The sequence below is a fragment of the Nyctibius grandis genome, chromosome 9 (genome assembly GCF_013368605.1).
Source record: "Nyctibius grandis isolate bNycGra1 chromosome 9, bNycGra1.pri, whole genome shotgun sequence".
NCBI lineage: Eukaryota > Metazoa > Chordata > Aves > Nyctibiiformes > Nyctibiidae > Nyctibius > Nyctibius grandis.
Genome location: NC_090666.1, coordinates 20,993,158 through 21,019,260, shown reverse-complemented (window position 1 = coordinate 21,019,260; position 26,103 = coordinate 20,993,158). Strand labels below are relative to the sequence as shown.

Genomic DNA, 26,103 nt, shown 5'->3' with positions numbered 1-26,103 from the left:
GGCCCGGCCCCGTGCGGAGCCGCCGGACCCCCCGCTCCCCTGCCAGGGCACAGCCCGGCCGGGCAGCCCCGGGCCAGCCCCGGGCCAGCCCCGGCACCGGCGGGCATCCACCCGCGGGGCCCCGCCGCGCCTCGCTCCGCGGGGCTGCCCTCGGGGGCAGCCCTCCTCTCTGCTCCTCCTCCCGGGCACTCGCTCTCCCGCCGGCACCGGGGGGAGGTTTTAACCCCCCCCCTCCACCTGCCCCAGCTCCCCATTGGCTCCCCGCCGGCCCCCCGCCCCGGCCTGCCTCCCCGTGGGCCCCGGCCAGGCTCCCCACCGACCTCCCTCCTCTGGCTTCCTCATCCCCCGGCCACAGCAGTGGGGTCACGCCGAGGCCTGACCCGGACTGCTCTGCCCCTTCCCCAGCCTCACAACCCAGCCGAGCCCTGGTCCACACCCAGGGGGTCCCCCCAGCCTGCAGGACCTGCTGACCAGGGCGCTGAGCCCATCATCCCGAGCCAGAGCTGATCTGGCTTTCCATAGAGCCCCTCGGTGGGGAAGTAGGTCTCTGGCTGGAGGAGATCTGGAGACACTAGACGGACTTTGGCACATGTAGGCGAAGCCTGGCTGGGCTCCAGTGCTGCCCTGGCTCTGCGGAGCCCCCAGGTACTCGGGGGACAGAGTGCCTGGCTGGGAGGGCAGGAGAAGCGCTCACTCACCGGCAGGCTCCTCTGCACCCCACGCACTGGGCATCACCAGCAATGCCCAGCTGTGCTGTTTCCCATTGCACCCCTCTGGCCAGGGAGATCCGTGGAACTGAGCTGGACACACACAGGGGCCACCAGCCTCCATCACCCATGTCTGTCCAAGATGCCAACAGAGCAGGTGTCTACAGGCAGATTGTTACTCATTTGCTTGGTCTTATCTTTCCCAGACAAGACACAGGTTGGAGAGTGGCACCTGGGAAGGGCAGAGAGGAAAGCCTTGTCTGGTCTGGGAGGTGTGGGTGGGCAGAAGCAGAGCTGGCCCAGACCCATGGCACTGGCCTTCAGGGAGAAGCAGAGTGCTTGTGAGTGCGTCTGTGGTCTCTAGCATCGAGGGTCTGTGTCTGTCTCTGGGTCCTACCTTTTTGTGTCTTGCTGACACAGCAAGACAAGCCTCTGCTTGTTTGTGTCCGATGACGGGTCCTGCTCTTTGGAAGGTGTCAGGGAGCTGGTACTGCCATGCCTAAATATTATAATGGCTTAGGGGAGCTCCCATCCCTGTATTTCTTCCTCCTGCAGCATTTCCAGCACTGCTGTATTCCCTGAGCAAGAGGCGGGTCCACCCTCCCGTATCCTGTGTCCCACAGAAGCTGCAAGCAGATGCCCAGGAGGGAGAAAGGCACGAGCATATGGGGCCTTCCTCAGCCTCCTGTGCTTTCTCTGCTCAGTAACCCCAGGGGCTTCTCTTTCTCATGCCCATCCAATTTTGTCTGGATCCTGCTGAACTCCCAGCACACATGTCACCCCACTGCAGGGAGCTCCAAAGGGCCCACATATGGGACAACTTCCTCCTTCCATTGCCTGAGCCCGGCACCCACAAGCTTCACTGGGTGGCCCTAAATCCTTGTGTGGGAACAGCAGCACAACAATCCTTTTCCAGCTGCCTCCCTGGGAGGGAGGAGGGCAGGAATCAGCCCCATGGGCAGCCCACAGCTGGATTTGCTCAGAAGAGGATTTGGGGTGGATGTCACCCCACAGTAACACACCATACCTGGACAGAGGGTACTGAAGGTGGAACAGTGTCCCCTTCCACACCCAGCACCCCTGTGCCTGCTGCTATACCCTCTCTCCACCATCAGGAAGTCTGTAGGGCTCCTCCCCTCCCCCAAATCCATCCCCCTCTGCTTTCCCAGGACAGAAGCCAATGTCCCTGCCAGGCAAAAGGACCCCAAGTCCTTTACCTCTCCTGCCATGTGAGTAGCCAGCCCTGCCAAGCAGCAGGCATGGGCAGAACAAGATTTGGGGAGGAATGGAGCATCCTGGCTCCCAAGCACAGAGGGAAACTGCAACAAGGATCCAGGGAACAGAGGGCACAGTGGAGATAGGACAACCCTTCCGCTGCAGGTCAACAGCCTGCAACAGTGACAGCAAAAAGGGAGGAGCCACCGCTTCCTTATCTGAGTCCCCAGGACTGGCTCCAAGGATTGCAATGGCTTGTTATCTTTGCACAGGGAACGTGCCTTGAGACCCAGGGCAGAGATCGGGGCTGCTGCACTAGGGCACAACAAAGAATTCACCACCACAGTCACAGTGGCCACCATGGAGTGGAAGACAGGGAGGTAGGCAGCCCAGGAGAGCCCAGGTAACCCCTACCAAGCCCTGAGACCATTTGTGGCTGTATCCACTGTAGCTCAGGTAGTGGGAACAGAGCTTGAGTGAGGCTCATTGGGGGTTTGGGTCACAGCACTGAGTTACAGCCTTACTGTTCTCATGAAAGTCCCCTGCGCTACCCAAGGAGGGTCTCCAAAGAGAAGCAACCCTTCCAAGGATCAGCAACCCAGGCTGGTGCCCAATTTGCTGATCACAGGGTGATGCGAGCACACGCAGCCAAGCTGCAGCCTTTGAATTGCACAAGCAAGAAATCCCTGCAGACACCAGCCATAACACCTGTGTGGAAACATCCCAATAAAGAAATTTAGGAAAAACATGGAGGGAGTTCCCTCTTCCAGGTAAGTCAAACCCAGACACTGGGACCCTGCAAGAGGGTTGTCCAGGGCTGGAGCAGCCAGCACACTGCCCACACCATGCAGGGCAGAGAGCCCGAGCCCAGGGCTGTGCACAAGAAAGCTGTGCTGGGTGATGGCCAGCAGAAGGGGCGGGATGCAGGCAGTGATAGATGCCAGGGTGCTGATGAGTTCACAGTCTTCAGGGTCATTAATCAGATCAGAGCTGGATTAAGGTGTCCGAGGTCTGATTAGCTTCATTTCCCGCCTCAGGAAGGAGGGAACTCTCTTCCCCATCCATCAGGTCCTCCAGTGACAGCTCACCTGGTTGCTAACTAGATCTGAGGACTGTAATAAGTGAATATGACTGTGGCCTGGCCCTTTACCTCTGCCCAGCATCCTTCCTCCACAGGAGGGTCTCCACAGAGGATCTAAGGCAACTCCGAACATCAGCCAAAGGTAGCAGACCCCAGGATATCAGCCAGAGAGACAGCTCATTCCCATGGCCTGGAGGTGCAGGGTACTATGGGCAGGAGCTGCCCCAGGAAACCACCCCAGTTCAGGAGGAGGTGGACTTTAAGAGGGGATGTTCCCAGCCAGCACCATATTGCTCCCAGTGCCCCCACAGCTCATCCTGTGCTGTTATCCCAGGGCCTCCTCAGCTCACCCAGTGGTAGCAGAGCCCTCCCAAGGTGACCAGCTCTGCGAAACAGGCCAGCAAACACCACCTTGCTGCTGTGGAATATCTTGGACACATCCAGGATAGATCTCCTGAGCCCAATACAGAGCTAGATGAATCAGTTCAAAGCCCTGAACCAGCCAGGGTGCTTCTCCCATCTCCACATCCCTTTCTGGCTCAAGACCACCCTATCAACATCTCTGTTTGTCCGTTGTCTGATGCACCTCATGTGGTCTGTGCCCTAAAGGTACCTCCACACTTAACCACTTAGTCTACTCCTGTCCAGCAAGTGCAGACCTGTGGGAGGTCCATGCTGTCCAGGCATCAGCAATGTTCCTGAGGTTCCTCAGCTCCCTCACCTCTCTGGGAGGGCCCTGATGACAGCATCCCTCTCCGGGCAATGGGCAGCACCAGGAACCTTCACACAGCCCAGGGCTTCCTGTGACTATTTCATTTGCCCAGACATTTTTGGGGGATTTTCTGGATGTGCCTCAGCTGGACGTTCAGAGCTTGGTCTTTCTTCAGCCACCTGAAAGCAGCAGTCACAGCAGCATCTATACGGGTGCACATAAGTCCTGCAAAACCTTTTATTGCTGATATGAAGGTGCCCAGCTAGATAACTGGAGCTCTCTTTGCTGTGTCCATAGCCTGAAACAGATTGTCTCCATGCAACTTCCATCTATGCGAGGTCAAGCAGCAGGAGTAAAACTAGAAGAGCAAGCACCCACATGGCCACCAAAGACACCCAGCTCTGGTGCACACAAGTTTTCAGCATATGTAGAGACCTACAACACTATCTACAGCAGTTCACATGCTTCCCCAAGCAGCCGTCAGCAGTGCCTGAGCTCTCAGAAATGAGCCATGGTAGTATTTGGGAGCACAGTTCAGTTTTACAGCCCTACCTCTTCCTCAGTGTCACCTTGGGAAGCAACGTAATGTTCCTCACCAAACCCAACTGCCCCAAGATCAAAGTCAAGGGTGCCGAGGAAAATCCATACCCTGATAAAAAATTACTGACTGGGAGCAGACTTTCATGTTCCCAGGATCGAGGCCTTATCCCAGACATCAGATGAAGACATGACCCATGCTGGGCCTGTGTCTTGCTTTCCACCTAACCTGTCATTTTGGCTGTTCCTAGATGCACCATTTAGCATCAGGTCCTCCTGGTGGGTTTGCGTCACCTCCTGCCTTCAGTCAATAGATGTTACCTTTGAGACAGGGACCAGTGCAGGAACTGGTGTGCTTAGCCCATCCCACAGAGGTGGCAGGCACCTTGATTTCTGCCCATGCTGTGGCTTTTAAGCTTTGAAAGAGCTCCCTGTCCCCAGGACGGCTGTACCCGCTTGCTAAGCATTAACTACTCTCCTGGTCACAGCCCTCAGAGCTTTCCATCTTTAGAAATTATTTTCCTGTAAGAGACCTACAGTGCAACAACCTTGTTTAAAGCATCTCTCAGGAAGCAGTGGATCTTGCTGCTCTGGCCCTGGCGCCTCAGGTCATCTTGCAGAACTCCAAAGTCCCAAGCCAGCTAGTAGAGAAATACAGCCCAGAAGCATTCCCCAATGCTATAAGCCTGCTTGCAGGTGTTTTCCCAGCCATTCCCCCATGAGAAGGACTGTAGAAGTGTCCCACTCTCACCTGAGCTCTGCAGCCTCCAGCCCAGAGCAGGCTGAGCCCCTGGTGAGAGGCATTTGGTGTAAGATCCCCTGGTCTGCTCCATTTTGGGGTGTCCCAGGTTTTGTGGGAGCCCTGACTACTGCCCGCAGCAGGATGCTGCCCTTCCGCTGCCCTTCCCCTGCCCCTCACAGCAGGGCCACCTGCTATCTCTGGAGTCTGGGAAGCCACAGGAGGCTGGTGGGGAAGGTAAATAAACTGCCAGCCCCGTGGTGATTTGTGACTAAATGAACAATTGAAGTCACCTGCGAGTGGCCCAGGGCCCGTTAACCAACCAGATAATGGGTCTTAATCAGCCCAGCACTGATGGGAGCTGAGCCCACCCTGTGTCAGACCCGGCGCAGCTACCCCTGGGGTCCCAGGCTGCTTGGTGGCTGTCCCCTCCGCAGAGACACTGGCAGAGGCATCCACACCACTCTTGTGGGAGCAGAGCGGCCGTCCGCAGAGCCCCGCAGAAATGCTCGCAGGGCTCCTCGTCTGTCTTTAGGGTTCTCCCCCTGCTCTGGTGATGGCAGGGGACAAGTGCCAAGCAAGTCGCTGAAGCCACCTCCCTGCCTGCTTCCAGGGGTGCTGTGCTCAGCCACTGCCATGCCCTGTCCCTGCCTGCATCCCCTCCTGCATGGGTCTTCCTGCTCCTGCCCACCCCGGGGACTGCTGAGCCAGCCACAGGCTCCTGAGGGCTTCTCCATCCTGGCACATCAGCTGCTTGGTCCGACATGCAGGGATCTGTCCTGGAAGGCAGAAATCCACATACCTCCATCCCCTGCCACTGCAGGGGCTTGGTGGGCTACACAGCTCCCCACACCCACCTTACCCAGCCTTCACACCTCCCTCCGCACCGAGCCCCAGGTACCTGCCCTGGGCGAAGGGGTTAATAGGCAAAGCAAACAGGCAAAGCAAACACGGCTCAGTCCCTCCTAGACAGGCCTCCCGCAGGGATTTCTGAGCAGCTGTTTATTTAGCCAAGCAATTCCTCAAATAAGCAGCCCCATCTCTGATGGGACATGGCAAGGCTGAGCAGAAAAACATGCTAACAGCTCCCATCCTGGAGCAAGGGGACGGCAAACCAGCACGGGAAGGCTCGCAGGGCAGGGAGGGTGCCTGCTGCCAGAGAAACAGCCAGGGCAGCTCTGAAGTGTCACACCTGATCCCAGCACACAGCCACTGCGAAGGGCTGGGGCAGCAGCACCCTGTGGGATCAGGCCATGGGGCTGCAGGGGACAGGCAGCGGATGCCCTCGAGGTCCCCTCTGTTAGCTGTTGGCTCGGCTTCCTGGGATGCAGTGATGCACTACAGAGGTGCTCAGGCCTGGGGACAGACGGCTTGGCCCATTGTAAACACATGGCTTGGAGAGACAGGGACGCATGGTCAGCTCAGATCTGTTTCTTGCAAGAACCCAGGGCCTGACTGCCACATTTCCAGTCCCATTAGCCCCTCACCCCTTTCCTCTTACATCCTGAAACACCATGAGCCCACAACACCCACCCAGAGATCTCCATCCTACTGCCCCCCAAATGAGTCCTGGCAGCACCTGGGCTCATCCTCAATGTCAGTCCTCACCCCAGGCCTTGGCTTTTGGGGTTAGACTCTAAACAGCCAGCATCTCCCACAGCCCAGCCTCGTCCAGGAAAGCAGGGAAGTGACTGAAGGCACAGCATCCCTCCTGCTGCTTCCCTATGCTGCCGCTCCCACAGCCCTTGCCCAGCACATTGTGGCCAGTGCCAGACATCCCTGGCACAGCCAGGCTCTCCTCCCCCTGGCACCCCCATCGCTTGGCACACTGGGGGATCCCCCAGCCCTGCTTTTTCCTGTCACCTCCAGGATCTTCTGGTCTTGTTTCACTGGATCTTGCCCCAAGGCCCAAGTTGCTCCCTGGGAGGGAAGGGAACCAGGGCTGGGGGACACACAACAGCACAGGGATGGGTGCCAGGTGACCCCCCCCCCCCAGCAGCACAGCCTCACCTCTTCCCAGTTAATGGCCTTTCCATGGAGTCAGCTCCTAACCTGCTCCCAGGGTGACTGGATAAATCAACTACTCCTCCCAGGACCTTGGGCTCTAATTAATGTCAACTCATTAACGAGATAATGGCCATTTATTACCCTGTCTCCCTGGCTGCTGATTAACCCTTGCCCAAGGCAAGGGGTGATGCCGTGGGACAGGGATGACAGGAGTGGGTGACATCTCTGCAGTGAGGCCCAGGGACACCTCAATAATGGGGGGACAGACGGAGGGGCAGGCAAGGAGGACTGCAGAAGGGCCTGAGAGAGGGACAGATGGGACAAGGAGGGGGTCAGGACACTTGGGTTTTCTTCCTAGTAGTACAGCAAGGGCTCAGTGGATTAAAGTGTTGAAGGAGCTGCCAAGACTCATGGACTTCCCTTTGGGTTGTCACGGTGGCCTCCAGCACATCCCTATGCCTCACTGTCCCCAAGTGTCCTTACCCCAGCACATGGGGGAGAGCGTGGCCGAGACCTAGAGCTCAGCACAAAACTTCTGCACAACCCTGGTCCTCAGCCTCTATTCTGAGGAGTTGCCACACAGCCCCACAGCCAGTGGGAAGCCACCAGCATGTCCTTGCCTCTAGAGGCACAAGCAGCGGTGCCATCTACCCGGGCACTGCCTATGCCACAGAGCTGTGAGGCAGGATGACCTGCCCTGGAGCAAGAGGGAGCCTTTGACTTGCCCTTGACCTGGGCCTGGGTATGGAGGTCAGGAGCAAGGGGGCTGGGGTGGGCACGGTGCCCCCATCCAGCAGCCCAGTGCCAGGCTGTGGGGGCTAATGCTCTCCATGCATCAATCATGCTGCTCGGCGGCTCCCTATTAGCGGGAGCAGCGGCTGGTTAATCAGGCTGAGGGCTTCGGCTCGTTAAGCTGACACCTCCGTTGCGAGAGTGAGACATGGGGGCACGCAGGGTGCCACTTATTTATTTTCTTCTTTCCCAGGGAATATATTAAACAAATTAAATTCCTGGAGTGTTGGGTCAGCACAGTCGGCTCTGCGCCCGTCCCAGCTCCACCCAGCTCAGCCGTGGGGAGGGGACTGTGCTCCCCAGCCTGCAGCAAGCCCCTGGCACTGCTGCAGGGCCCTGGCCCTCCTCGTGCCTCCCCAGCCCCTTAGGATAAGGCACAGCCCCCCCTATCCCTGCTATTTCTCTCCCCGGGCTGTGGCTGTGACCACGGCTGCTCAGTGGTGCTGAGCATGGTTAGGAGGACAGGAGACCTTATGGGAAATGCAGACCATGATTTTGTATGGAAAGTCCCCTGGGAACCTACCTGCTGTCCCTGAATGGTCTTCCTTGTATACACAGGGATGGGAGCTGTGGGGCAGCCTCAGGTGCTTTTGGGGCATCTTGTAATGCTCCCTGCTCCAGGGAGAGCCAGGGGCTGGTTTCAGCCATAGCACCAAGCCTTTTTCTTTGCACTCTGGTATTGGGGACATCTGGGCTAGTGGCAGGTTAGGACTGCAAGGTCCCTCTGCAAGCAGGAGTGCTAGGAGGGAGTGCACTTATTCTCTGTAAAAATTGAGTCTCCATCACAGGACTCCAAGAGCTGGTGATTTAGAAAAAAACACCACACATCCCAAGAGCAGCTTTCACACCACAAGTGTTAACATCACTGGCATTGGCCCCAAATCATACAGAGCCATGAGAACAAGGGTTTTTGCTGAAGCATTCCCCTGCACTGGGCCCTTCACCTGCTTCAGCATCACTCACCCCTTCAAAACCAAGTGCTGTCCCTGCTCAAGCCCCCTGAGGGTTGGGATGCCGCATCCTTGCTGCTGGGCTACTCTGCTCCACCCCAGCACCGGCTGCGTTTCAGCCCTGCTCCAGGTCTGGTTAGGTGACAGTCATGGATGGAAAACGTGCTGCAAATTAGTCATTAGTCCCTGGAGTTGTTTGTTTGTTTATTGACCATTAGCAACCCTTCTCTCTGTCACCACCTTTTCCTTCCCCATTCTTCCAGCAAAGTCCGTGGCAGCCTGTCCTGCTCCACTGTCCCACTCCACCCCATCCCATCTTGTCATCCCCTTCCCTTCACAGAGCCCAGTCCCTTCCACTCAACCTCAGTCCTTCAAGTGCCTCTTCATTTCAGGAACGGACCCACCTTCTGCTGGTGGAAGGGTGACTCCCTGGAGGTTAGTGAAGAATCAGAAATAATTTAATTTACCTTCCTGTTCAGGCGCTTTGATGAGCTGAAAGGCCCCTTGTCAGGCAGCGAATCCATCTTCCTCCAGCCTTACATCAAATTTCATTCACTAATTAGAAACTCCTGCCCTAGAGCGTGTTGCCCCCACCCCGGCCACCCATTCTCCCCACCAGCACCATTATGAAAATAAATCGTTCCATTAGCCACATTGTTGTGGCTGTGGGGCCCAGCGCCGGGAGTTATTAGAGCAGGAAGGAGGGCGTTGGATTAAGACGAATGATTTATTAAGGAAAAGGACGCTGATTAGATTTTTACTCGTCCCCTGCGCGTGGGCGCATACTTACACACCCCCCATCCCGACGCCTGGGGCACCCCAGAGCCACTCGTGGAAGGTCAGCGCCGGATAGCTGCAGGGTTTCCCCCAGGGCCATATCCTGCTGGCTGCTCCCGTGGTGCTGGGAGCCTCCCATCTCGTACTGGGACAGTGTATGAGGTAACGGGTGATGCCTGCTGCCAGACCCCCTGCATGGTCCCCAGCTGCCCCTACCTGACCCTTCTTTGTATGGAGGGTGAGGGACCACCAGCATCACCCCCAGCTCTGCCTGCCCTGCAGCGGGAACCTGCAGCAGGTGCTGGGTGGGTCCTGCTGACTGGGGAGGGGATATGGAAAGGGAAAGGTGGGCTTTGGTGTGTTAGCTCCGTACCCCGTTCTGTGGGAGAGGGAGCTAGAGGGTACCCCTCCAGTGGGAGGGGTGGCAGGGCTCACCCTGGGTGGGGGGAAAGGGAGTCAGCCCCCTCTGTGGGTCCGGGGTGCTCTCTGCATATGGGAGAGGTGGGGTGGGCATGGCTGCAGAGGTAGGCACTGCCCCAGGGTGCCCATGTCCTGTGGTCCTCACAGTGCCCATGCTGTCACCATGGGCCATGAACATGTCCCGTGTCCTGTCCCCAGAGGTGACAGAGACGAAGGACACAGGAATACCTGGGTGCTCCAGACTCTGTCTGGGATATAAAGTATCTGGGCTGGAGAGAGAGTAATTTGTGGGATTGGATGGTGATGCTGAGAGCTGGGGGGTGTCCAAGCCTGACCAGTGAGGTGGTGGACATGTGTCTGTCCAGGGGATAAAGGTGTGTGTAGGGCATGGATGTGTGTGTCTGTCCATGTCTGTACAGGCACAGCGGGCTGTGGTGTGGCTCCCAGGGGCTGCTGCCTGCTGAAGCAGCTCCATCCCTGCCCAGCGTGGGCAGAGGGGCTCTGGGGAGGGCAGGCAGCCCCTGCAAGGGAGGGGGGGCTCTGGGGAGGGCAGGCAGCCCCTGCAACGGAAGCGGGGCTCCCAACTCTGTCCCCACACGAGTGCCACGGTTGAGAGAGGGGCAGGAGGCGGGGGGCTCGGGGCAGAGGGGGAGGCGGTGAAGGCATTTGGGGCGCGGGATGGGCTCCCAGCCCACACCACGCACCCTCCTGGAGCTCCTGTGGGCCTGGGGCCAGGGCGCTGGGACACCCCCCCCACACACACACCCCAACAGCGCTGCAGAGAGCAGGGTCCTGCCCCTGCCCCCGGAGCAGCAGCACTCCGAAAAGCCATTAAGCTAAATTAAGCTAATGAGAGTGAGTGTGGGAGGCGGGTACGGGCTCCCTCTGGGGGCACCGCCGGCTGGCAGCGAGCGGGGCTCAGCCGGGCCGGGCAGCCCCTCCTGGGCTGTGCCCGGGGGCAGCTATGTGTCTGCCCTCTTCGGGAGGAGGATCCTTCCAGCCTGCTGTCCCGATGCCCACAGGCCCAGATATTTCGGGGTGACCCCCCTCATCACTGTCACAGCCCAGGCCATGGGGACCTGGTTGGACCCCGAGCTCCTGGACGATGGGGACAAGCCACCTCCTTGCCTGGAGATATTCCCCCCTCCGCGGGGAAGGTTTGGGGTCCCGCAGGATGCCCACCCTGCTGCCATCTCCTGCTTGCGCCGCTCAAAGGTACAGTTCCCCACAAACAGGAGATGTTTTTGGGGTGCTCTGCTCCCACTTCCCGAGCCCAGATGCCCCCCAGCACCGCTTGCCATGACCCCAGCACCCAGCACGCCAGCCTGGGGCCGGGAGCGGGGTTGGCTGGTGCTGCCACAGCAGAAGGCCACGGTGTGAGGGACAGACGGGAGAGGCGGGGATGGGGACAGTGTCCCCCCTTGTTAACAGCACCGGATCCTGTAGCCTTTTCAAGGCTCTGAATAGGAGGTGGTACCTCTCCTCCCCTGAATTTGGCGGGGGGGGGGATGTTGGCTCTGGTTTAACATGCTCAGACAGGGCTGGAGGGATGGGTGGGGACACACTACCCCAGATGGGAGCATGTGGGGGGTTTCTCTTGCTGCCACATGCCCTTCCTCTCCCTCCCGCCCACCATTCACATGGTAATGAGGACAAAGTGATGGAGAGACATCCATTGTGGTACCCTCCAGCCCGGCCCTTCTGCCGGCCACCCACCAGCATCCCCATCCATCATCACCCTGGTGGGACCCCCCCACCCAGGACTGGCACCCTGGGAGATGGGGTTGCTTCGGGTGCCCACGAGCAATGACGCAGCCCCCAGGCTACCCTGGCTCTCCTGGGGCTGAGAGACAAGAGAGGGGGGGACATCCAGGAAAGGAAGAGCCCCCCTCATAAGTCCTATCTGTCGCTGGACATCATCTTGTCCTCACCATCCTTGCCATGGAGATTTATGGGGCTAGGGGAGAGTTAACGGCAGTTCAGAAAGAAGACAGAATTTTATTTATGGTTGCTCCTCTTTCCTCTCGCTGCCCTGGGACCAGCCCAGAGCCAGGATGTCCTCACTTTCCCTGCTTCCACCCCAAAGCAGCCCCCCAACACCCTGCAGTATCCCTTTAAAGGGGCAAAGAGCTGTTCCCCCATATTCTCTGATATGGAGATGGGCTGCCCACAGTGCCATGGGGCACCCCAAAGGGCACATCTTCTTCCCATGCACCCCTTGCTTCCAGCTTCCCTCGCCGTGCCTGCGACGGCAGCCTGATTGAAATTTCACTCCATGAAGCGCCTCTCGAAAGCCTGACCCTGTGGCCCCCCCAGGGACCAATTTGTCCTTCTCTGTAATAAGAACCTAATTAAATTAGCTCAGCCGCCTCACAGAGCCCTTAAATTAGCCACAGTGATGAGAGCCTTTGCTGACAGCCTGCTGCCAAATCGCTCTGCACTCGCCATGCTGTGGGGTCCAGGGGAAACCCTGGGGGGGACCCCGCTCCCAGCTCCCCCAGGGAGACCAGGGCAGGGCAGCTTGGAGATGGGGCAGGGGGTACACAGAGGGGTGCGTGAGTGGGACAGATATGGAGAGGCTGTGTGGGGTGCTGTCTGGTGGTCTTCCCTTCTGCTGGCATGGGGATGGGGTGGAGGGAGGGACAGGGCTGGCAAGGGGCGAGGGGACAGAGCCAGCAGTGACTAGAGCTAGTGACACTGGAAACCCAGTGTACAGGGTAGGGGGTCCATCTTCTCCAGGAGCACTGGGTTAGTGGGTGTTGTGCTGATGGAGATGGTGGGGAAGGGTGTCCCAGCACAGCTGGGTGCTGCGGCGATGGGCCCAGACTGGGATGGAGAGGTGTCCCCGGCAGTCCCATGGTGGCTGTCCTTCCTACATCCTGCCTCGCTTGCCCTAGTTTCCAGGTGACCCCAATGACAGCTTGGTCCCACACAGGCTGGGTCAATCCCGCAGCCTCCAGGCCCACCTCCCCTGGATATGAGAGAGTGGGGAGGGAGAGCTCGCCCTTACTGGTGGGGGGCACTGGGGTGGCCAAATCTTGCTCCTAGAGAAGCGCAAGATGCCCTCTAGCCCTGCCTGCCCTGTTTATGATGAGCAGTAAGTGTCCCCAGTCCCTGGCTGCCCTCCCCACACCAGAGCTCGGAGTGCCCGCCTGGGAGACGATGGATTTATTGGGCCGTGTCCCCGACCAGGAAAGGTACATCCAGTGAAGAGACAAAAATACACCTGCCACCGGCTGCGCTCGCGCTCTCTCACTTCGCCCTGGACAACAATCACCATTAAAACTGTGCTTTAAAATAATCTTTAAATAATTTCTGCTTTTTGTTTTAAAAAAAAAAATCACCCCCCCAACAGAACAGCTTTCCTCCCCGCCCGCTCCGCCTCACCCTGCGCGCACCCACGCTGCCTCCCATCCATGGTACATACAAAGAGCAGACAAATAAATAAAGACGCGTGATGCTGCAGGGGGGACACGGGTCACAGCCCCCTCCAGCCCTCTCACCGCCGCTAACGTGGAGCCAGGGGAGGTCGAGGCTAGGATTTTGGGGGGGGGACCGTGGCTGCAGCTCTGATGGGACTCCCCCCGGGTCCCGAGAGTGGGTGAGCAGCAATGAGTTACCCTGAGGGTTTGGGGTGCTGGGGGGTCGGGGAGGTCAGGCCAGGCAGGGTCTGGAGCTTGGGGAGTGTTTTTAGCTTTGGTATGGGAAAGGCACCGCTTAGGGCTGAGCCAGCTCAGGGTGGGATGCTGGGAAGCCAAGGGAGGGAGCACTTTCTCCCCAGCTGCTTTCCTTCCCCTGGCTCCAGCAGGCCGGGGCTGCAGCCCCAGCTCTCCCCACCCCTGCTCTCACCAGTGCGTGCCCATGCCTGGCGGGCATTCGCACCCTCCTGGCTTGCACGCCTGCCTCCGCAGCCCCCTCTTGCCAGCCAGAGCCCCCCATGCTGTCACAGCATCCCCACGGGCATGCCTGGCCAGGTGGCCTTGGTGCTGGCTTTGGGCAGAGCTCAGGGTCCTGCTCCCCAGCCTCTCGCTCCAGCAGCACTTGTGTCACCAAGTCAAGGGTCTCATGCTAGAGCTGTGCCAGCCCCTCCAGCCCTGCCCGTGCTTGGGCACCCCAGGCATACAGGGGCTGTTTTTGGGTGCCCCCCCCTGCACCCGCAGTCCGGGCTAAAGGCAAAGCACAGTCCCAGTACCTGGGTCACCCTCCTCCCAGCCGCCATGTCCCAGGGGTGGGAATGGCATCGCCCACCCTCACACCCAGCAAAGGGCCATGGGGTCCCGTTCCCACAGCCTCCCCACAGGGCGCAGGCAGGCTGGGAGCCCCGCAGGAGCAGCCTGCAGCCAGGGGCTCTCTCCTCTTCCCGCTCCCCCTTGTCTCTCAGACCTCCATCGTTAGCTAATTCTGCACACGCACACGCACATCACACACACACACACAAATAGCAGCATGTGGATCCAGCCAGGGGCACCCCCATGTCTGAGAGGGACCCTTCGTGCCTTCTCCCCTGCCCCCAGGAATGGGGTGTGAAGAGGGGATGGTGGGCATGGAGGAGGCACTCCGGGGAGTCCCAGTGCCCCCCAACCAGGAGGTGGCTGTGCCCTGAGCAGGCAGGGCTGGGGGGCAGCTCCCCATGGGCACCCAGCTTTGGGAGGGGGTGCTGGTCCCTGGTGAGCCACCCTGCAGCCACCACCTCCGCCAGCAGCACTGGCCATGGCCAGGGTGCACCCTCAGCTCTCCACCCCAGGTACCCCCAGAGGGTGAAAGCTGTCGGGGGGCAGGAGCAGCCTGCCCAGGTGGTAGAGCAGCCCCGAGTACCAGTGCACTCCGTCCCCCTGCACCCCTGGCAACCCCACCAGGCTGTGATAGAGCCGGAGCGGCCAGAAGGCCAGCTGTGCCAGATGTTGCTCCTTCACCAAGGCGAAGCACGAGGCCACCACACCATCCACCACCAGCGTCCCGTGGCGTGTCAGTGGGGCATAGGCTCCCACATCCCTCCGGTCCCACACCCCCACCACCTCGGCGGGCTGCAAGCCGCCCCCCGCCGCTGCCACCAGCACGAAATGTCCGGGCTGCACGTGGCTGGCGAAGGTGGGGCGGAAGCGGGTGGCGGGCGCCGAGGCGTTCTCGGCCACGAAGAGCAGGTGGGTGGGTGTCAGGGCCAGGCGCCGGGGTGGTTCCCGTGTCTCGATGATGTGGAAAGAGGTGAGGACATTGGGCTCCTTGTCCAGGAAAGCCAAGAAGTCGCTGTAGGTGGGCCTGCCTGCCCCATCCATTGCCAGCACCCGCTGGCCTGGGCGCAGAGCCCACAGCGGCGTCCGGGCACCGTCCTCCAGCGTCGCCAGCGCCTGCCTGGGGAAGCAGCCCCCTGTCTTCGCAGCGGCCGAGTGCTCTGCGAGGGGAGAGAGAGATGACAGGAGGGTTACCCATCTGCCAGACCCCCAGCATCACCCTTCCTCCACACACGGAGACCCTTCCAGGCTGCCAGGCTTTGCCCACCCAGGAATAATCCTGCCCTGGCATCACCAACATGCACATGTCCCCTGCACACCCCCAGTCACCAATCCAGCCTCCCTGGGCACCTGCTATCCCAGCCACTGTGTCACTGGGGGTGGCACTTAGGGGCTCGAGCCACCCATGGCAGCACCTGCTCCCCACTGTGGTGCCAGGGTGCTGGGACCGCTCTGCAGAGCCAGGTCCCGAGACCTGCCTGGCAGGGGGAGTGGGGCACAGCCGCAGCCCCAAATGTGCAAGGCAGGGGGCACCTGAAGCTCGAAAGAGGGGAGGCAGAGCCCTGAACCAGTGGCAGGCTGAGGAGCAGAGTGTCTGTCTGCACTCTGCATGCCCACAGCATCCCCATCCCCTGCAGTGCTGGGCCTGGGTACCACTGAGAAGGATGCTGCAAGGAACGGCGCAGGGTGCAGCACCCTCCCCCAGCACAGCAGCACCCCTCCACCCTCTGCTGCAGCCCTACTCCGTTCTCCCGCCTGCTTGCCCCTGCACTGTTGATGTTAGCTGACCGCCTCTCAGAGCTGCAGGGAGATGTCACAGCCCGTGGCCATCATCAGGCAAAAGCTACCAGCCTCCTGGGCAGGGCTTTGCTAGCGGTGGTCACAGGGTAAAGCACCCAAACTCTCTGGGACTTGTTCCCTGGGATGGTGGCACAGCAGTCCTACCCCTCCCCAGACAAAAGGATGCAGCAAGTCACCAAGTGTCACCAGGGGCCCATCCTGGCACTTAGCAGGGGAACCCTGTCTTTCCAAGGAATGGTGCTCAGCTCCCACAGCAGCCTTGGTCCCCCAAGCCCCAGCGACCCCCATCTTAGTGTCTGTATGACGCCCTCCCACCATCTGCCAGGGGCATCTCATCTAGGGTCCTGCTCCTGGCCCTGCATGGTCCCAGCTTCGAGCTCCCAGCCCCCATCAGGGCCCTCTCCCAGGTCCCTCATCTAATCCCTGAGTGTCCCCACCCAGATGGCACTGCCCCCCATCCCTCCCCAGCTTTGGGCAGAGACAAGTCCCAGCCCCCAGGCCCATGAAGAGAGGCATCCATCTCTGGGACAGAATCCTTTTATTGCTTAGACGAGGTGCAGTGTCCACCCTGTGCCTGCCCCGGAGGCCAGGTCCCAAATCCTGCATGTCCCCAGGCAGGTGGCAGAGCCGTGGGGAGGGGCTGGCAGGAGGGTGAAAGAGGCACCTAGCAGAAGTGGGGGGCACAGGCGCTGGGCATGGAGGGGTGCACAGGTGCGAGGGAGACCCGAGGAGACAGTACATACAACAGGCCATGTGGCCATTCATACAAAAATAAAAGCCATTTACTAAGGGACAGGGGCAGCCCGGCTGCCCTCTGTACACAGCTCTGGGGGGGTCAGGATATGCACCCCACAGCCTCCACCATGCACCCTTGGGCTTCCCATGTCCTTGGGGATAAATATGGGGGATCCGGAGCCGCTCCGGAGCGAGGGGGCTGTGGCCAGCCTCCAGAAGCCCTCCAGGGCCTCAGGGACTGATTTTGCTGCCTGGGTCATGGCATCCCTTTTCAGTTGGTCCAGGGGAGCATTCCAGGATTCAAGAGCTTCCGTCCTTCTCCAGGGGCACAGCCCCACTCCTCTGGCCAGCCCCAAGGGTCTGGGGTCATGGTCCTTGCTTCAGAGCCTGGCCCCACTCCTCTGGCCAGCCCCACAGCGTGCCCTGGGGCACGGGAGCCCTGGTCCTTCGCCCACGCTTTGTCCCTCTTCTTGGGGGGCGCGTTGCTCCCTCTCTGCGGCGCGGTCGCCCCACCTTCATTGCCGGCCGGCGTCGCGCCCGTCCTGGCATCGGCACGGGGGAGCGGGTCAGCGCGGGGGAGCAGGCTGGCGTCTGGGGGTGTCAGGCCGCTGGCCGCGGGCTAAGGGCAGTAGGACAGGCAGAGCACGGTGGGAGGCGAGCCCGGGGATGAGACACGCGGGGCAGCACCGGCGCACCAGCCCCGGCACACGGCAGCACGGTGCGTGGCACACGGGGGTGCGGGCACGTCTGTGGGCAGGTGTGCGCGGCCCCAGCCCCCTCCCCGCGCGTGTGCAAGGCACGGCTCTCCGGCACGGCAGCCGTGTGCCCGCACGGTGCCTGCGGCCGCCCAGGCCGCCTCTGCGCCCACGCGAGCCCGCGCACGGGCAGAGCCCTTCCCAGCCTGTCGCGCCGCGGGCACGCAGGCAGCCGGCTGGCGGCACGGCCCTCTCCTGGCTGGTGGCCGCGGGGCGAGCGCGGCCGGTGCCGTGCGTGGGCCGCTGCTGCCCTCTGCCGCACGCAGACAGCGCGGCCGCGCCGCCGGGAGCTGCGCGGGGCGCGGGGCTGCAGCAGCCCGGGCAGGGCGGCTTCTCCCCCGGCTCGGGGGGGACCTTGCACCCCACGCAATCCCGTCCCGGCCACGGGCAGGGCCTGAGAGCAGCCGTCTGCCCCTGGCAGCCCCGCACGGGGGGAAGCAAACACGACGACAGCACCCCTCACCCCAGTCCAGCCGCCTCTGCCCCCGGCACGCCCCAGCTCTGCTCCCCTCCACAGAAGATGCTGCACAGCAGAGAGCTGATCCCAGGGCACCCTGGCCCCTCCCTGCCTGGGTGTCCCTGTCCCTGGGCCAGTCAGGGCTGGAGGGATGCTGGTGCGACAGCAGGAGCTGAAGAGCAGCTGGTGGAGGAGGGCAGGACTGGATGGTGCTGAGCGTGGGCAGCTGGGCACTAAGGGACTGCAAGGGTAGAGGCAGGGGAGACGGATGCGATGGGCAGACTGGGGGGACAGGCTGGGGGAGAAGGGGATGTGGGGTGGGAAAAGGAGGGGTGTAGAGAGGGTGGGTCAGGACGCAGGTCCGTGGGAGCTAGATGGGGAATTTGCCCCGTGGCGCTGCTGGCCACAAGTGTGTGACTCACTCCCCACCCGACTGTGTGCCCCAGATAGGGAAATCAGGCTGTGAGAGCCAGCACCCCCCCGGGAGCAACCCACCCAGCCAGCCAGGCTCCCCAGGCCTGCCGCAACAGTGGGGCTGGCCCCCCGCCCTGCTCACTGCTCCCCCCGGCCTTACCTGACTTGACGGAGCAGTGGATGTGCGCCTTGGACTCGTAGTAGACCCAGTCGAAGCCAGCCTCCACGGCCAGGCGAGCCAGCATGCCATACTTGTTGCGGTCACGGTCTGAGGTCGTGATGTCCACGGCTCGGCCCTCGTAATGCAGCGACTCCTCCGAGTGGTGCCCATCCTCATCCCAGCCCTCTGTCACCCGCAGCTTCACCCCTGGCCACTGATTCATGACGGAGATGGCCAGAGAGTTCAAGCGGTCCTTGCAGCGCTGCAGGGCAGAGGGGCAGTCAGTAAAAGCTTTTTGGAGGGGGAGTTATCTGCCTGGTTGGCAGGTTGTATCCCATCATGCTTCTACGAAGCCTCTCTGGGTCCCCAGACCCTTTGGGAGTCGGTCCAGCAGAGGAAGATGTGAGAACATGAGGTGCCTTGTCCATCCCATGCCCTTCAGACTCCCTGCAGTGCCCAATACTCCCTTGTCTGACACAGCATGTCCCAAGGGTGTGCACCTCAATAGGGCACCCATCTCCCCCTTTATCCCTCCCCCACTTCCCAGCTCATTGAAGAGCCTGTTGGGCAGCAGAGCCTTGGTCAGGGTGAAATACCCTCTCTGCTCCCAGGACACCTCCCCTGCACTACAACTGCCCCAGGGGCTTCCAACTGACAAGAGGAGGATGCAGGAGCTGAGACCCTGATGCTGGATCTCCCAGGGTCTCCAGCACTGCCTGTGGGCACAAATGAAACAACCTGCCCAGTCCTCAGCACAGCTCTCTGCTTGGTATCACTCCTCAAGTCCTGAGGCGCAAGGACACAGCACTGGGCAGCCTCACAGCTTCATCCAGCTTCTGCTCTCATGGGAAATGCCGAACACACCCAAGAGCTCTGTTGTGCTGGAGCAGAAGGGATGTGGGGTGAAGCCTCCTCCACCTCTCCCTGTCACAAGGGCTGAAAAGCCAGGGCTGAGGAACAGCAGCAGATCCCCAAAGCTCCAGACCTGGTGGCCACAGAGGTCAAACAAGCAAGATAACTGCCCTGCCCCACCATGGTCCTCCTCAGCAAGCAGAGGGATGCCAGTCCCGAATGCCTGCACCGCAGCCCTTCCAGCCTCACCCTGCGCTGCCCGCTTCCCCCAGCCACCGCTGCATCGCAGGGAGGGACCAAGCCCCTGCGTGCTTGGCTTGCAAAAGTAGAGCCCGCAGCTCTGATCCCTTCCCGTGCTGCAAAAGACACAGAGGAGGGCTAGAAAGGGTGCAGGAAAAACAATATGGCAGCTTCTACACAAAACGAGGTGAATGGACTAGGACAGTGCAGTCTGGAAAGGAGATGCTGGGGGGTCCTGGAGAGCGCTATAAAATCAGGGCGAAGGACAGAGCATTCATGGTCACACGTGAAGCCAGTTCTGGGAAGCATGAAATGAAACGACCAGGCAGCAGCTGAAAAATCAGACACTGCAGGGGACATTTTCATGTGATACCCAGCTCAGTGCTGGAACTCCTCACCACAGGATGTCACAGATCGTGAGACACAGTCACAGCAAGCATGAGCCAGGGCTAGAAAACCTGATGCTGGCTACACCCCGGGCTCAGAAGTGTCCCAGCACTGCTTCCACAGGGAGCTGCCCCCCAAAAAACGTGGGCCCTCACCCTGTCCCCCAACACCTGCCCCTGTCCCAGGGAGGTGGGTGCTGCTGCTTTCGGGGAAACCCACTCGCGCTTGGCAGGGTCTGGGCCCTGGGAAGGGCAGTGCCAGGCAGGCCTTTGCCCCGCATGGGGCGGGGGAGCACCTCTGCCCTCGTCCCACGGCTCCTTGGGTGTGGGGAGATAAGCCAGGAAGGTGCTGGACAAACAGTTGCCAGGTGAGGGGAGGAGGAGGAGGAGGGAGGGGAACGACTTTTGTTCCAGTCCAACACCACCGTGGTGCCACTTGGCACATGGCACAAGTAGCTCCCAAGGTCCCTGGCCCTGTGGGGACCCTACAGAGAAGGGCAGTGAGGGGGTTCAGGGCTGGAGGCAGGCAGGGAGTCCCCAACGTCCCCCTGCATCCCCCAGCCATCACTCCAGGTATCCCCTTGCCACTCCCACGCCAACACCCCACTCTGGGCACCCCTCCTGCCCTCACTGCCAGCCCTTCTGTCCTCCGGGGGCACCCTGCCTGCACACAAGCACCTCCAACCCCTGTCCCCCAGACAGGGACACTGCCTGCCACCAACCCCTGGGGCCGGGTCACCCTTTCCTAGCGGGGTGCCTTGTTCCCTGCATGTGCCTCTCCCAGCGCAGCCGCAGCCCAAGGGTCCCACCATCCCCTCCCTGCCCGGGGCAGCGCCCAGCTGCCTGCCGGGCTGGGCACACAGCGGCTGGCAGGGACCCAGAGCACCCTGTCCCCGGGCTGCCGAGATGGGTAGCTCTGCCTGTGCCTTCGGTGGCCAGCAGGTGTCAGAGCAAGGGCAGGGACCGGCAGGGACCGGGCAGGGACCGGCGGGGAGCGGGTACCGACAGGCAGGGAGTGGGGAGCGATGGGCAGGGAGCAGGTACCCATGGAGAGGGAGCAAGCACCCATGGACAGGGTGCAGGCAGGGACAGGCAGGGAGGGTCGGGGAGGGACCAGGCACTAACGGGCGGGAAGCAGGCACGGATGGGCAGGGAAGAGGCAACTATGAGCAGGGAGCAGGTAGGCATGAGCAAGGATAAGCAGGGAGCATGTAGTGATAGGTAAGGGCAAGCGGATGGGAATGGGCAGGGAGTGGGGACAGGAGGCAGGGAGAAGACAACAACAGTCAGGGATGGCCAGGGACGGGCAAGGAGCAGACAGCAATGGGCAGGGAGGAGGCACGGGCAGCAGGGAGCAGGCACAGACGGGCAGAGAGCAGGTAGGTAGAGCCCGCCCAGGGGCTCTGCTGTCTGCACAGACAGGTAGGCAGGGACCAAGAAAGCTGTGGGCATGGGTTGTCTGCAGGCTCTGTGCTTGCAGGGGTTGCAGGGAGAGCCCACCTCCTCCCCACGCACAGCCCAGAGGGGCTACAGCATCCTCGGGGACACGGGTGATCAGGCCTGCCTGCGTGGCATGGTCCCCCTCCTACCTGGGGGTGAACACAAGGTCTCACAAGGTGACAGCAAAGACATGGAAATGCCACCATGGCCCATGAGCCCTGCAGGGCTCAGGCTGGAGTGGTATGTCCAAGCTCAGCATTTTGGCTCTGAGCCCTGGCCATGGCTCATCAGCCCCAGCGCAGTTCTGATGCCCAGCTGGGAGGCTGAAACCCAGGCAACAGGCATATAGCAGGGTTTGGGGGGAAGGTGGGTGGTGACAGTGTGTTGGGGGTGGGCACAACTTGTCCCTGTAGTGGCATAGGTGACTGGGCACCTCCACGCCACATGCAGGATGGGGCCCCGTGCCACCATGCTGAGCTGTGTGGCTCTGTGCTGTCCTGTATGGCTTTGTACTGTCCCATGCACATCACTGTGGAGACCCTGGGGATGTTGGGCTGGGCTGAGCAGAGGTGTTCTCCCTGCTGACCAACACTGACAATCCCTTCTCGTGCGCAGACTGGAAACAAGACCATGTCGTATGGGGGAAGCCAAAACCCTTTAGGGAAGGCAGCAGGTGTGGAAGGAAGGGCACAGCTCCAAGATGGGGCACAGCCACCAGGGACCCCAGGGCCATCTTAGGAGAGGTACGCCGGACCCTCAGGTGTGACCACAGTCTCAGCAGAGGAGTTGTGGACGGAGCGTGCTTGACCACAGCTACCCCCATGTCCAGAGCCTGGCCAGGAGAAGAGGGGTCCCATGAGCATCTCCTTTACAGGTGAGGTTTCTCCCAAAGGAAGCCAAGAGTCCAATCGCAAGGTCTCCGTGAGCAATTCCTCACCACTGTAAGGACGGTCTCCATGCCAGTTGGGCCAACAGTGGCTGAAAGGGGTGATGGCTGGGGTAGGGAGAGGCTTGGGGTTGGGACTCCATGGAGGCAGGGGGCCCAGGACATTCCTGGCCCAGGCTGCTGGGGAGAGGTGAGGCAGGCTCTGCCTCCAGCCTTATCTCAGCACCTCCGAGTGGGACCAGCAAGAGCAAACACATTGGAATTCTTGAGGAAGATGAAACGATAAAGGAAAGGCGGGCAGAGAGCAGCACTACCCACCCCCCCAAGCAGGCGGCATCTTCCGGCTGCCTGGGACACCCAGACCCTTGGACTTGGGGAAAGAAAACAGGTTTGAAGTGAGTCAACAGCAGTAAAAGCCAGTGCACTGGGGGAAGGGACAAGGAGTTGGATCAATGGCCTTTCCCAACTCATAGCAACACAGCGTATGGTGCCAGAGCCAGACCTCCCACGTCTGGAGACATCTCCCACAGCCAGGGGCCACAGGACAAGCCCAGAGGGCTGTGGGACGGCAGCGAGCTACCAGAAGTCATTCCACCTCCACAGCAATGGGGACCATTCCCTGCAGAGCTGCCCAAGGCACCATGGTACCCATCTGTGCATGGATGCGTGGTGGCCAGGGACCCTGCTGGGGTAAGAGCCCTCATTTGGGCACCCCAAGACGACCAGGGAGCTTCCAGGTACCCTGCCAACAAGGCAGCAGGACAGCGGGATGCGTGGGGCTGGCAGGTGGGACACAGAGCCCTCCCTCTCCCAGGGGTGCCAGGGGGACTGATGGTGTGAGGGCGGGCAGTGGGAGCACTGTCAAGAGCAAACTCAGCCAGAAGCACTCTCTTGCCTCCAACTCAAGCAATATGATGTCACCCGCTTCCCCAATGCACGGGCTAGCAGAGCTCACCGCTTCCTCAAGCATCCCCGAGGCTGTTCCCTGGGGGATGCAGGCTCCAGCCCAGCCCCAGGGCTCCAGTGACCAGCAACCATGACTTGTGCAACTCTCCGAGCTCAGTGCTGCCTCACAGGGGGTCTCAGTTCCTCTGCTGCAGTCCCCAGCCTGAGAACCGCCCTGGACTGTGGCCCCTGCCCTCAGAGACCTGCCCCTGGGGCACACAGGGTTGCAGAGCTGCCAAGCCAGCGCCCAAGCCACTTCTCCTCCCATTGTTACCAACACCTCGTCCAGAGACCATGGCCAGAGCCCCGCTCAGCACATGCCACCATGGCCATCCATGCTCACCCACCCGCCAGCCCCAGACCGGGGGGTGCAGTGGGCAGCAGGGCAGCCCCGGCTCCCCCCCGCCTCTCCCGGGAGCTCGCTCGGGCTGTAACCCAGTGCTGAGGCTGGTGGCCAGGTTTCTTAGCAAGGCCATGCGGCTCCTTATCTGCATTCCTGAAACCCTCAGGCATTCTCCTGGCAATATTAAAACACAGAGTAACCTTCGTCCAGCATCACCCCCCTCTCCACTGCTGTCCTCTGTCCCCCCCCACTCCTCCTTCCCGCTGGCCCAGGGCCCTTGTAAGCTGTCTGCAGCAGGACATTTGCAACAACAGGTTGTCCTCGTCCCCAAGAGCAGCAAGCCGAGGGCAGCCCTCATCGGGCACCCTTCACCATCCACCCAGAGACACGCAGGAATGGGGCACTATGGCATGGCATAGGGGTTTCAGCAGCAGAGTGGGGACAAGGACAGCAAGGGTGCTCCCAGAGCCCAGCTAGCCCCTCTCCTCCCTGCCAGCACACCGGGCTGTGCCTCTCGGCTCCAACGGGCAGGCTGTCTGCTCTGCCAGCCGGCAGGCAGAGCGGAGGGGCAAGGGCAGGATGGGTGCAGCGGGGCAGGGTGCTGCCTGATCAGGGAATGTCACGGCACCACACTGCCAGCTCGGGGCTGGTTTGGCAGGACGCTGCTGGATCGGGGGCAGTGTGGCATGGCTCAGGGGGCACCAGGGCAGGCTGCTGCCAGCTCAAGGGACAGGGGGACAGCGGTTGGGGTACAGCAGGGCAGGCTGTTGCCAGCTCAAGGGACAGGGGAACACGGATTGGGGTACAGCAGAGCAGGGTGCTGCCAGCTCAAGGGACAGGGGAACATGGGCTGGGGTACAGCAGAGCAGGGTGCTGCCAGCTCGGGAGGCACAAGGGCACACCTCGGGGTGCAGCAGGCATGTGTGCCACAGGCTCCGAGGGGCAGCAGGGCAGGGTGCTGCCATCTCGGGGGACAGGGTGCTGCTGGCTTGCTGGGCAGCGTGCTGCCGGCTCCGGGCGCAGGGTGCTGCAATCCGAAGGCGCAGCGGGACAGGCTGCTGCCCGCTCCGGGTCCGAGACGCCCAGCCCAGCCGAAGGGGCAGAGCTTTGCAGCGCACGGCGAGGGGAGATGCCCGCGCTGCGCAGCCGGCAGCCCGGGCCGGGCACCGGGATGCCCGGGGCAGGACGGGGAAGCCACAGCGCCGGGTGCCCCCGCTGCTGCCCGCGCTGCCCCAGGAGAGCGGGGCGCAGGGCGCTGGCGGGCGGCCCCGGTGCCCGCAGGTGCCCGAGGCAGGGGGAGAAGCGGGCGGCGGCGGGGCCGTACCTGGGTCATGAGCCGGTCGGCGCCGGTGTTCTCCTCGTCCTTGAAGATGATGTCGGGGTTGTAGTTGGGCGTGAGCTCCTTGAAGCGCTCCGAGTTACGCGCGATCTTGCCCTCGTAGCGGCCGCTGGCCCCCAGCGTCTTCTCGGGGACGTTGGGGCTGAACTGCTTGTAGGCGAGCGGGATGAGCTTGCGGGGCGGGCGGCGGCGGCTGCCCACCACCCTGCCCGGCCCGCAGCCGCGCACAGCCGGCGCCAGCAGCAGCGCGCACCCGCTCAGCAGCAGCAGCAGCCGCGCCGGCTTCATGGCGCGCTCGGCGGCCCCGGGGCGGCCCGGGGGACCGGCGGCTCCGGGGGGGGCCCCGCTAGGCTCGGCCGCCGCTCCCACCGCCCGCCCCGGGGCTCCCCATGCGGCGCGCAGCCGGCGGGCAGGTGCCGGTGCCGGTGGCGGCGGCGGCGGTGGCGGTGGCGGCGGGGCGCGGCGGCTGCCCGGCGCGGGTGCGCTCCGGCTGCCTGGTGCGGCGGGCCGGTGTCGGCCCGCTCTGAGCTGCCGTGGCCCGGCGGCGGCAATAAATAGCGAAGGGCCGTTTGTTTTGGCAGGCGAGCGGCTGCTTGCGGGGCGCGGGGCTCGGTGCTGCCGGAGCCCCCCGCGGTTTGCGCTCCGGCGGTCAGCGCGGCGGGGCTGGAGCCGGAGCCGGAGCCGCCGCTGCCTCCGCTCCCCGGGCAGGAGTGAGAGGGGAAATTGAAGAGATCCGGGACCGGGAACCGCCAGGACCGCACCCTGCCCGTGTCCCAGCCTCCCAGGGCCCTCCCTCCCTCGCCTCCTCCCCGCGGAACCTGTCCCGGGCCGCCCGCAGCCTCCTCCCCCCGGCCGAGCCCGCAGCCCACCCCGCCGGGGGTGCCCGCCGCCACCTGCCCCCCGGGACAGCCCCGCCGACGCCCCGAGGCGCGCCCCGCACGCCGCACCCTCCCATCCCGGGGCGTCCCGCGGGGGGTCCCCCGCCGTGGCGTGGGCACGGGGTGGCACCCCCGGGGCTCCAGCCCCCGCCGCACCGCCTGCTCGCCAGGGGCCCGGGCCTGCGGGCGGGGATCAAACAGAGCAGGGAGGCAGCTGGTTGAAATTTAACCACAATATTCTCGCTCCCCATTGTTTCCAGGGAGGCCCGATATTTCCACAACAGGATTATGGCATCTGATTAACTCG

General features: G+C 62.0%; 1 protein-coding gene across 1 annotated transcript; it reads right to left on the bottom strand.

Annotated features, from left to right (window-relative positions):
- Nucleotides 1–14,664: 14,664 nt before the first annotated feature.
- On the bottom strand, nt 14,665–25,206 carry IHH (Indian hedgehog signaling molecule). The gene is made up of 3 exons (XM_068408067.1): nt 24,904–25,206; nt 18,488–18,749; nt 14,665–15,326 (listed from the first exon to the last, which is right to left on the bottom strand). The coding sequence occupies exons 1-3, from the start codon at nt 25,204–25,206 to the stop codon at nt 14,665–14,667; spliced, it is 1,227 nt and encodes a 408-aa protein (XP_068264168.1).
- Nucleotides 25,207–26,103: the final 897 nt, after the last annotated feature.

Coding starts and splice junctions, on each gene's coding strand:
- IHH (XM_068408067.1), bottom strand. CDS start 25,206: ATGAAGCCGGCGCGGCTGCTGCTGCTGCTGAGCGGGTGCGCGCTGCTG. Junction 18,750..24,903: donor CCGACCGGCTCATGACCCAG/GTACGGCCCCGC, acceptor TCTGCCCTGCAG/CGCTGCAAGGACCGCTTGAA. Junction 15,327..18,487: donor CCACTGCTCCGTCAAGTCAG/GTAAGGCCGGGG, acceptor CTCCCCTCGCAG/AGCACTCGGCCGCTGCGAAG.